This window comes from Pezoporus occidentalis, unplaced genomic scaffold (genome assembly GCF_034315485.1).
Source record: "Pezoporus occidentalis ecotype Australia unplaced genomic scaffold, CSIRO_AGI_Poc_V1 ctg118, whole genome shotgun sequence".
Classification (NCBI taxonomy): Eukaryota; Metazoa; Chordata; class Aves; order Psittaciformes; family Psittacidae; genus Pezoporus; species Pezoporus occidentalis.
The window spans coordinates 5108972-5121307 of record NW_026912972.1 but is presented as its reverse complement, the minus strand read 5'-3'; the positions used below and the strand labels follow the sequence as shown (position 1 = coordinate 5121307).

At 39.9% G+C, this 12336-nt stretch overlaps 1 protein-coding gene across 2 annotated transcripts in view; it reads left to right on the top strand.

Annotated features, from left to right (window-relative positions):
* The window catches only part of BARD1 (BRCA1 associated RING domain 1), a 47417-nt gene that overhangs the window by 17076 nt on the left and 18005 nt on the right, over positions 1 to 12336 (top strand). For both annotated transcript variants that reach the window (XM_062603411.1, XM_062603403.1), the window contains exons 5-6: positions 4206 to 4286; positions 5007 to 5179. In XM_062603411.1, coding sequence (XP_062459395.1) covers positions 4206 to 4286; positions 5007 to 5179 — 254 coding nt within the window. The remainder of the gene's footprint in view (positions 1 to 4205; positions 4287 to 5006; positions 5180 to 12336) is intronic.

The window sequence follows — 12336 nt, the reverse complement described above, 5'->3', positions numbered from 1 at the left end:
GGATAATAAGACTTAAAAATCAACACTTCTCTGTGAATTGTTAATGTTAGCATTTTTCTGCCTGGTGTTTGTCCAGTTCTTCATTTCTGAACAAGTACTATCTACAGTTACATTTCCACTGTTGTCACAGACTAACACAAGCTATGAAGGCTCCTGCTGGTATCATCTGGTACGGTTATGATTCGGTATTTGGGAGTGATGATTTTATGCTGGCCTTGCTAGATCAAGGAAACTCAAGGGACTAAATGTACAAAGTTGATTTCATTGTTAGTCAAAGTACAGCTTTGTGAAGCATGCGCAAATTAGTAATTCTGTGCTGACAGGTGTAGCCTCTTCTGCTTTCTTACTTGTGGAGGCAAGATAATATGGTACCATAGGTATTTCTGGCTGGCACTTGCCCCTACCAGGTTCTTACTCTTTCTTTCTTAAAGTTGAGCAAAACATTTATAAACTTTTAAATGTGAGTAATTCTATTAACTTCGTTAGAACTGTTAAGTGTGTTAACTGCACTTTTTTTACTCTTGGATCACTGTCAGATGGTAGTGATCCTGCTTGCAGGAGGGACTTGGTAACACACACAGCTGGTAAGGATCTGCTGCTTGAAGTTTAGTCTTCGGCTTTTTTTAACTAAATATTCACTCTGTGGTAACTCACTAGATAGCCTCTGAGAGGACAGCTAGTGTGTTCTCCCTTCATAGAATCCTGTAGAATCAATGATTGGTTTGGGTTGGAAGGGACCTGAAGATCATTCAGTTCCAACCCCCTGTCATGGGCAGGGACATCTTCCATTAGACAAGGTTGCACCAAGCCCTGTCCAACCTGGCCTTGAACACTGCCAGGGATGAGGCAGCCACAGCTTCTCTGGGCACCCTGTGCCAGTGTCTTACCACCCTAATACTGAAAATTTTTTTCCTAATGTCTAATCTAAGCCTACCCTTTTTCCTCTTAAAGCCATTTTTTAATATTTTGTTAACAAATCTCTTGTAATCCTGACAGCACCCGTCCAGTCATTCACTGCACAGTACAACTGGCATGCCAGCTTCTCCTCCCTTACTGTCACTCTCATTACTCGGTGCTGGTTTCACTTACAGCTGAGGTGATGACAATATTTGTCTTCTGTAAACAGCAAAACACCAATTTTCTTATCTTGAGGTAGACCTGGATTTCTGTCTGTGGATGTTGTCGGTGCTCATATTCACACCAGCAACATTTCCTTTGATAAAACTGCAGAGTGGTTTTACAAATCAATGTTCTGGTAACAGTTCTGAAAAGCTGTGATACTACCTAATGCCCACACAAATTATTAGCTATGCTTACTGCTTTAAAAGAGTACTCTTGAAATGTCAAACCCTTGCTGCACATGTTTGCAAACTTAACTTTAAATGATAAGCTCAGATCTTGCTCATTATAGATAATTGTATCTTCTCTCTGTAGAGAACGATCTAATGCTGAGCGCTGTCTTAGCTGCCTCTGAATGACTCTTCAGATTTGATGCATGTCTGTTACCTTGCAACCATAAAGAATACTCTGCTGTTAGAATTCTTTAATTGCTTTGAAAGGCAACATTTTGATGGGACACCTAGGTTGTGAATATAATGAAATGTCTCTCTGATGTGTTAATTTGACTGTTGTAAAGCCAGTGATTGTCAACATTTTTTTTGGGGGGGGTGTGAATTTACAATTGTTGCTTGCAGGATTTATATTATGCTGAGCAGTCTGTCTTAATACTTTCTCCAACTAAAGAAGAAAGCTATTTTGTATTTCCAAAGTGTTCCTCAACAACAGATGGGATTAAGTTTATTTTAGTTGTATTTAAAGCCTAATTTAAAATTCTCTAAGGTATGCTTGTCAGAGTCTGACTGGAGAAGAACCCTAGTGCCGGACCCTGTTTCAGTTTGTGATCCCAAGAGTGAAGACACAAATGAGGTCAAGTACCCTAATCGGACAGTTTGTTCATTACAAATTACAAAGAGACAGTTATTGTAAAGAAAGGTATTGCAATAAAGGGGATAGTGATAGAACAGATTGGAAAAAAAGGCAAAAAATGAAGCAAGAATTCAGGGTGCAGAGAGAGAGAGAGAGTCACCATGGTGGACCCAGCGGTGTCCTGGGGATCCACTGTCATCGTCATTGGTGGTGAGAGTTCTTCAGGGTTTGTAGTCTCGTAGTATCAGAGCAGTGTCCCCCAAGAGTCCGTCAGTGGTGGGTGTCCTCGTGGAGGCATCCTTCTGAAGTCCCTTTGAAGGTACCCCATGGAGTATGTCTTGTGGAGTTGCCCTCATGGCAATCTCATTGATGGAGAGTGTCCTCACGGAGGTGTCCTTCTGGAATTGTCCTTATGGCAATGGCTCCCTGGAGATGTGTCTCTTGGTGATTACCACTTCCCCTTTTGTAAAGAGTTGGGGCTGGGGGTACCTCTGCTCTTCATGTCATGTATTACACAGTCCTGGTGGACCAGTTCCCCTGGTCTTGCAGCCAGGTCTTTGACACACGTCTGCAACAATTCTTGGGATAATAGCTCACACCAATCCTCAAAGTAATGGATGTCTTAGTTCTTTCCTTCTAATCCCTCAGGCAATGGATGGTGGAGTCCCAGTTCAGCTCCTCATACCCTTCTCCCAGGCAATGAATATTGGAGTCTTACCTCAACTCCTCCCACCCATCTCTGAGACAAAAGATAGGTGGATTTCCATCTCAGGTTCTTAGATCGATCTTTGAGACAATGGACAGTGGAGTCTGATCTCAGATCAGTCTCTCACAGTGCTGTAGAGTAACAGCTAGGAATTCCTGACTTGCCACTACTTAAGGGCGTGGAACTTTCTGTATGTCATGGGTTAAACTTCTCTTCCCCCCTCCAGGTCCTAATATTTTATATATATTGCAAGTTTGGCCAAGGGCACAAGAGCTAGATACCAGTTTGTATTTACTCTCTTCACTGGGGATCACAATACCCTGGTCTAGGGAAAGTGCTAGGAGTTGTCTTGAAATGCTTGGTTGGGGTGGATCCTGAAAAAAAATAAAACCAACCAAAAAAACACATCCAAAAGGTACAATGAGAATAACTGGGGCATCGGTGACAAACCATGCAGAAACTACTATACTAGTTTAGCCTTTTAAAAGCTTGCATTATTTAGGTAGGTTTTGGTCATGTGGTGACACTTGGCAATCTCCTTCCTCCCTGTTACTCCATCAGCTGAGAAATGGTGCATGACTGCTCGTAATCTGTAATAGTGCAGGTAAATCATTCCTTTGGCCTATTCCCAGGTTTTAGCAAAAAATTTGGAACAGACTTCATAGCGCCTCTTCCAGTAGGGCAGACCATTGCACTGGCTGCCATGGTGCACTGAGGTTGAAGTATCAACATGCAGCGGTGCAGACTGTTCTGTGAAAGGAGAAGGGCCTCATAGTCTGCTTGATTTTAGTCTCTTTGGGTTACTTTTCCCAGCTGTTTTTAAGAAGATCTGCCCTGTTGAGACTTCTGTGCCTCAGCTTCCACAGGAGGATTCTCCTTGCCTATTTGTAGCTGCATCTATATATGCTTCAATCTGTTACCAACTTTCTCTTTTATACTTGCCTTTTAAGAGTGTCAGAACCTCTGATTCACAGACTCTGCCCTGTTTCTTCCTTTGCCTTGTCTCAGCCTCTTCTCTTCCCACCGTTTTCCACATACATTCTCTTGCTTAGCATTCTTGCAAAAAGCAAATGAAAACTCTTTGGGTAGAACAGCTGTCAGAGAAAGTGTCAGTGAGATTCAACATGAACAGAAATTGCAGTGTTGAATAAAACTCTTCGTTTGGTTCAAGACTTGTCAGGCTTATTAATTTGTTTCACCTAAGCATGTTTTTAATCAGTTATTTAGATTAGCTTGAAAAAAATCTAATCTGAAGAGCAAGTAAATTCTCAATAAATGTTCCTGACTTTAATCCTTGTAGCACAAACTTGTCCATTTATTCTGGGTTAAGTCTGTTATGTGCATTTTTATCTGACAGTATATATTTGTGTAAAGTGTGTAGGTGCTTCTAAATGAACAGTAACAATAAACCATGGCCTCCAAACCAGTCGAGCTTTTGTTGTCTAAATGGGAGACTTGTGTAATTACATTTTTTATTGCAGCTAAATGTATAATTCTGCATCTTTTGTTTTTTTGTAGTCGTTTAGTGTCTCCTCCATTGCTTTTTTAGTAACTGTATGTTTTTCCTGTCTAGGGTGACTTAGCAGCTGTTGAACAACTGCTGAAAAATGGAGCAGATCCCAATGTCAAAGATAATGCAGGCTGGACACCACTGGTGGGTGCTGAAGGCTTCTTTTCTGTCATCTGTCTTCTAATCACATTTCATTCCTCCTTTCCTCTCCCATGTTTTAGTTTCCTTTACATGCATTTTGGTGAAAAAAAAATTAAGCAAAGTGAGTAAGTGGCAATAAACAAGTTTAAAAGAATTTATTCACAGTTACTGAACACTGATGTGCCCAAATCCAGCTCTCCTCTGCTGGGGTAGGGCATGCCAAGAAATTTTATTAGCCTTCAATTTTGCCAATGTAGAAAATATAACTGTGGTAACTAGAAAATAATCAGTTGCAGGCAATGTGTATATTTTATAGACTCTTAATGTCCTCAGTGTTTTTTAACCATTTTGGAAATACATCAAGTAGTTGAATGAAAAACTTCCTTATTTGAATTACAGAAAATAAACAAAAGGTTCTTTTCAACCATGACTTCTTCTACTCTGAAGAATACTCTTGACAGAGCCTCTAATCTGGGAGGCTTTGTTCTCTATAGTCTTAATTTGCATAAGATTGGCCTTTGTTCAGTTCTGTTCTGTGCTTTTTATTAGGGCTAAGGTCCAAGGTTAATTCATGTCAGGAATGTAATGCAGTATCCTAGCATCACCTTCCCCACCATCTACTGAGAGGTATTTGAAAATGAATGTGTTAACTGGTGTGACAAAAATCCTTGCTCTGAATTCTGTTTCATTTGAGTTTCCTCTCCTATGGCTTTACTCAACTAGCACGAGGCATGTAATCATGGGCATAGAGAAGTGGTGGAGCTGTTGCTGCAATACAGGGCACTAGTGAATACTACAGGGTACCAGAACGACTCGCCGCTTCATGATGCTGCCAGGAATGGGCACGTGAGCATTGTTGAGCTGCTGCTTTTGCATGGTGCTTCCCGTGATGCAGTGTAAGTACATGTGGAATGTTATTTTAACTGTGGCACAGCTGCAACTTCCAGGGTGTATGTTAAGTAAACATGAAGTAAAGCTAGTAATAAATGTGATTTATCTGAAGTGAGGGGGTGGGTGTTAAACATATGCTCTGCTATACTTACATCCTTCTTTTCCACGTAGGTGTTTTCTTTCCATTTTGCTTTGTCCTAAGCTTTTCTGAGGATGTCTGAATCATAGATAGCTGGAGTATTGGAGATTATAGTAGGAAAGTAACAAAATAAGCTTACCTGGTTCTTACACTTTCTTGTTGGCATCTTCTTATAGCTCCTGTCAGATCTAAGGTGCTGAGCTAGGTGAGTTTTGAACTCCTACAGCTGTTTCTTTGTCTCTTTACTTTTACTGCACTTACAAAAAGGTGGTTTAGTCCAGTCTCTACCTTTACAAGTGACATGGACACAGGCTGATATGTGGGGAGTGTGTTTCATTTTTTACCATTCTGGATTAAAGCACTAATTCTTGGTACACTGTTTAATTAAAAAAAAATAAATCTTAGAAATATTTTTAGTTGAATCTTCTATACAGTTAAGCCTCTAAAAGATTTTGGCATTTGGATGTAGGAGGTGCGAAAGAATCCATTAGTCTATGAATAACCCTACAAGCTATAAGTTTCTCAGACGCTAAATGTAGGTTTAGGTGTTGTAGTATTGCTGTTGTCCAGGCCTGTGTGTATAAAATCTGAGTTCGATGCATGTTGTCCATAGATGTGTGTGTTTAGTAACACAATAGGATGAAGTCTTGCGTGACACAACTTTCCTTGCCAGCTGCATAAAGAAGCATAAACAATTCAGTTTAATCACTTCAGCCCTCTATATTCGCTCTTGAAGCTTAGAGAACTCAGGTATTCGGTGGAAAAGCATAAGGTTTTCATAATGGGTGCTAATCTTGAATATAAGGGAGTTAAAAAAACCCAACAGAACCCCACAAAACAAACCCACAAAACTTTAGCATGAAAAAGTAAAACAAGGATCAGCTGTTCATCTTCACTTTGTTCTTGAACAGGAAAGACCATGCATTACACCTTGAAAAGCTGACAAATTCAGAAACTGATTTCAAGCCACTTGAATATTGCAGACTAATTTTGTGGCACTTCTCACGGTATTTGAAAGTCTAGCACAGTGGATGGCTTTGATGCAAGGTTTTAAGCACTGGTAGATTTGCACAGCTGAGACTCCAAATGCCAACAGTGGACTCTGCAGGTCTCTCATTAGCCTTAGCCTGTAACTTGTGTCCATGCAAACTGAGATTAAACTGAACCTCTTTCAGCTCATTCTACATAAGCAAACATGACTTTCTATTAAAACAGAAGCTTTTTGATCATGGAAGGAGAGCTTTCTAGAAACCTTATATGCTGTCTTAGCTTTTCACTGAATACAGGTTATGTTCAGCTGTATATTAAAACAGTGTGACATAGGATATGTTGCAACTCTGCAACTAGCTCCTTAATATCAAAAATGGGTTCTAGTGCACTTCTAAGTGTTCACTGTTCTTGACTTGATCTCTGGGGTACTTGAAATAGCTAGTGTTGCGGTGTTAATAAATAGATGTAGACACTTTTTTTAAACCTAAAATCTTTTGCTGGAACAAATTTAGCCACCTGTTATCTTTGTTTCATTTGTCTGGCAATAGGAACAACAGGTGCTTTGGCAAAAATCCAGCCCTGTATGTCCCATTTGGAAAAAGATTTCCAAATCTTCTGTAGCTGGAATGCTACTGTGCATGTTACTATTGCATTGATGATGGAAAGGGCGTGTTTCTCCACACACACCTATTTTTAAAGAAAGCATTAGAGACACAGAGAAAGGGATGTGCAAGCCAAGTGTTCAGGCTTGAGTAGCAAGATTCTACTGACCTCTTCAAAACACTACCGAGAAACAATAGAACCAAGAACAGTATGGCTGAGACTTCTGAGAATGTCTTGTGCCTCCCTTCCTTCCTGTGCCCTGCTAGTTTCCAGCAATGAATTGCACCGTGATCTTTCCCTGCATCACGACTTTGCAAATCTTACAGTATTATTTTTTCTGTCTCTGGTAGTTGCAGTCCCAATTAAACAGTGGCTGAATTTCTTTAGATATGTGGATTTGAGCTGCCTTTAATGTAGACGGTTGAAAATTTTTTTTTCCAGGTACCCTTATAATGAAGTCACATCTGACAAGAAGGTTGCTTTCTTTGGCGACTTCTTTGTTTGAGATCCCCAAGATCTGCAGACCACAGTTTTAAGAGGCAAGGGCAGGGTGATCACTTAAGAAGGTACAATTAAAGTTCTTTTCAGTGTGGCTAGTTCTAATTGGCCTCTTTGTACTTAATGCAGGCTCTGCTCAATATCACATTATCACTTTAGGATCTCTAAAGTAGAAATTGAGCAGTGATGAGTAAAACTTGAATCTCTTCTGAAAGGTTTATTTTCTTTAGGAATATACTTGAGGAGTGCCTTAACTTTAGAGGCACACTGTGTGTGAGCTAAGACAATGCCACACTGATTTAACCAAACTGGTAATTTGTCTAATTTTGGTGGATTTAGTTTGTTTGGGATTTATTTGCTGTATGAAACTTTCTTGGTTCTTCTGAGGGCTCTTCAGGATCTCAGTGAGCTAACTTTCAACCCAGGAGAGGGCCTTCTTTATCCTAGCGTATTAAAGTGATTCTTCATAACCTTAATGGGGGTTGGGGGAGAAGTTTAAATAGTTCACTGTGGTTACTTAAAGTCTTTTCTTTTAGCTAAGCTAAGTAAAATGTGAACATGATAAATTTATTCAAATGTGGCTTGGGACACTATTAAATATATAGCGTGAAACCTCACAAAAGTGACCGATGTCTTGCTGCTGTTTTAACAGTAGAATTAACTCGGTTTTGTGTCTTAATGTCCCTTGTGTGTTGAAGAGTTAATCTACTGGAATAAAAACAGAGCTTGTGTCGAATAGCATGCTTAGAGCAGTAGTTTTGAAATTTAGTATGATACTCAGTTGTGCAAGATGAAACGTTTTTTTAAAGATGTGCAATATTTATTGACTGCAGGCTCCAAGGCAGGTAAAATCCACTGGTCTGTAGAGGGATGCAAGATATACTTAGGAGCAAACACAGCCGCTTTCTGGGGGACCCCAGTTCATGAGGCACACAGATACTAGCATAACCCTTGCTGTTAGAGAGCCGAGGCTAATTCAGTTTTAGATCATCAGGTTCACAGACCCATCAAGTACATTTCATTCCACGTGTCTTTTCAGGCTAGTTCTCTCTCCTTGCTTGTTAATACCTAGTGCATTGAATGTATGTAATATGAAGCAGCTGTGTATCTTTTGGACCAAGTAAACACAGATGAAAACTACCTTTTTTGCCAGAAGGCAAATACTGAAATCCTGGGATTTTGTTATCCCTTGGCAAAAAAATTCTTTGGAAATCTGTAAGATTTAATAGCTGTGGCACTTCATTTGCCATTTGAAGTTTTCACTGACTGGGGAAGATAAGAACTACAAATGAAAAATATTGTATAGACCAGTGGACCTATTAATTGTCCTGGTGGTCTAGTTAATTTTTTTAAGTTAATCTCCTACACATAGCTAGTTTTTCTTTTTATGGCTTTTTTTTCATGTGCTCACTCCCTTGAATTCTTTTTTCCTTGCTTCACAGCAAGCCAAGTGATTTGAAAAATTAGATCTGTGTGTTTGCAATTTCACAGTACTTCCTAAATGCTTTCACTCAAATGGGCTCTCTTTCCAGTTCTTCATGCACAGTAAGTTTAGCATTAGTAAAAATTGTTGTGTTGCCCTATTTTTTATTTCTTCTTTTAGGTGATAGCTGTCTTTTGAGTAGTTATGAAGCTGATTCTGACCAAACCTGTGGGAATGCTTTGGGGTAGGTAGTGGTCCTCAATTATGAATGGCATAAGGTCAGAAACTTATGTAACCTGCAGTTAATTTTAGGAGGCACAAGACCCATGACACTGACATAGTTTTGTCTGCTTTTTCTGAGTCAAGCCAGCGCAACTTAGCGTACTGTCTTGCACCAAGACAGCTTACCTTCCTGCTGACAGCAGGTTAATTGAAACCCTGGCCCTCTGTGGATATCTAAGACGGTCTTTCTGGTTACACAGATAAATTTTCTTCTTTTTGTCAGGTTCTCTGCTTACCACAACATTACCGTACTCTCAAAATATAGGTGCTCACTGGAGATCCCCAAACTGGTCAGCTTTCCACATGGGAATAAGTGGTTACAGATCTGCCCTGGGACATGGTTGTGGGGCTTCCGTTAAATACTGAACTCTTGTGGGGCTGGGATAAACTTTGGTTTGTGCCCAGCTGTAGAACAGCAAATAACATCTGAAATTAAAGTGGAGCAGCTTAAAACTCCTGATTACGCAGTATTATATAGTTATTGTTTGCTTGTACTAGAAGCTGTGCAAGTTTGGGACTTCTAAAGAATTGACAGGGGTGTCTCCTGATTTATCTTGTCTGTGGTCACTTGTTTCTTGAAAGTTTAATGAAACATTTAGAAGGTAGCTGTTAAATTTCTTTCTGACTATAGCAGTAACCTCTGTTGTCTTCATACCATAGACTTCAGCAGTGTTGCACTATAAACTGAATTTCATTTCTAAAGCTTTTGCTAAGAAGTTCTTTTATCTGTCACTCCTTAAGATACCATCTATCATCTCATGTAAAGTTATACTTGCAGATTACATTGAGTTGCTCTTCACTGGGCTCATCTTTGTTCTCAGCACAGTCATTCTGTTCTTTGATTGGAATTTGTTCTAGCTGTAGTAGCCCTCTACTGCCTATTCAGTACGTTAATGACTTACTAATAGGAGACTGCTTGTATCAAAGGATACATCTGACTCTTGAATGTTTAAAACAACTTACAAAAAGCCCTTTTTCGTTCTGATAAAAAGAAGTATGCCTCAGAGACCTTGTATTCTAGCTTAAGCACTAGAGACACCTTTTATCTCTTGTAGAAACAAGTGTGTCTTCCTTCTGAGTGTGGAACTTACGCTGCTAAGCAAACATGTACACTGGACTTGTTCTCAGCAAACCCAGACCTATAGTAGGAACACACAAACATAGTTACTGATATTTCTAAGAATGCTCTATCTGTGTGTGAGGGTGGACCTAAGATGCATGTCTCACTTAACTTTGTTTTGCAAACTGAGTCAAAATTCATTTTTTACTCTGAAAAAAAGGGAATGATTTCTCTTGTTTAGTTTGGCTGAATAAAGACAGAGTTGAGCACATGCTTTTGCCAAAAGCTGTTTCCCATTCCTGTGCCTTACCAGTGTTCTTGTGGCTGCATAGATGTAGTCCTTGATCCTAAAATACATTCCTGAAATGTTAAAAATGGTTCCTCAAGCAACTACACTCATATGTGTACCAGCCCAACAGAGAGTGGGCAAGGTCTTGTTCTGATCATGATTACTTCTTGGATGCTTAGTAGGTGCCTGACTAAAAAGAACAAACCATTTTCCATCTCTTTTCTCTTTAAAAAGGACATGTAAATCATAATGCCATACTTGAAATCTGTTGTTAGGACATGTTCTTTGCCTTAGTTTTTATTTTGCAAACTCTTTTCTCCTGTTACAGCTACTTTTCACACTTTCCTTAAGCTCAGCAAGCTGCTTTGTTACAAACATGCAGAACTCTTACATCCATCCCTTAGGCTGAAGTTCCTTTTTTCAGACCTCAGCTCCCAAGTTTGTCACTTTTTACTTTAACTATGCTATCTTAACATCCTGTGAATAGCCATTAATTCTTTAATGATGCATAATGATGGGATAGCAATACATGGTAAGAAGCAACTGATACCATCATAAAAAAGGAGGAAAAAAAGAAGAGAATATAGAGGGAGTAGCTGGAACTCTTGTTTGTACAGTTTCATTAGTAAAAAATGTGCTAGATCTAACTGTGGAGGTGTATATATTTATCTGTGGTAAACATTCATGAATTGTTTTCAACAGTCAAGGATCTTACTGTGACATAGGATGTGGGGGAGAAGACACTCTCAAATCTCTGCTACTGCATGGAATGATTCCCCCCCCTCCTGCATAGTTCACAGTAAAAGATCAGCCATCTAGTCTAAAGGTGATTTTAACATATGTGCTAATATACATCCACCCCTTCTCCTTATGCATTGTTCAAAGGAACTCTGTCCTGCAGCAGTGTGAATTGAATATGACTTTTATTTAAAGAAAGGGCAAGAGCTACCCTGATGATGTACGACAAAGCAGGAGCAGCATGACAATATTTAATGGGCTGCAACTCCCAGGACTGGGCTGAGATTTAACCAATTATGTTTTAGGCTGCAGAATTTGTATTATGTTAGCTCTCTGCTCATTAGTACACAAACAAGTTTGGGGTTGGTAATATTGTAAAACTAGCTATCCTAAAATACCATCCCAGAATCTTCTGTATGGGATTTTTGTGGGTTATTTTCCCAAGAGGCCTATCAGTGAGCGGTGCTCAGTCAGGAGCGTAGAAAGGTGCTAAGATCTGATGCATCTTTCAGCACTGCATTGGCTAAAGCCCCTTGGTTAAGTCAGTGAAAACTTAATGATTTGAGCTTATATTTGGACTGTATTGGGTTATAGAATTCCCTATAAAGTTTCCTAGATTCCTTCTCTGCACAAGGGCGTGTGGCTGGCTGGGAGACAGCACTTCAAAAGATGCAGTGTTTTTTTGACCTCTTCAAATGTTTCATTGTTTGATGACTAAACTTACCGGATTTTGGATACTGAGTCAGGGCTTTGTTCTTGGTGACAAGCTTCCCCTTCATAACGAGCTTTTATTATGGTTTTTGAGAGCCAGAGCTACATGAGGTGGGGAGAAGAGGATCAGTTGGAATAGCCATTATTCTTGCAAAGGGCAGAGCAAGCAGAATATTCCCAAGAGTCCTGGCGGAGGATCAGCCAGTGACAAGTGGCGTCCCTCAGGGGTCTCTACTGGGACCAGTACTATTTAGTGTCTCCAACAGCTACGTAGGCAGTGAGATTAAGTGTTCCATCAGCAAGTTTGCAGATGATGCAAAGCTGAGTAGTGCAGCTGATGTGCCCAAGGGACGGGAGGGACAGGCTCAAGGAGTGAGCCCAAGCAAACCTCATGAGGTTCAACAAGGCCATGTGCAAGGTCCTGTACCT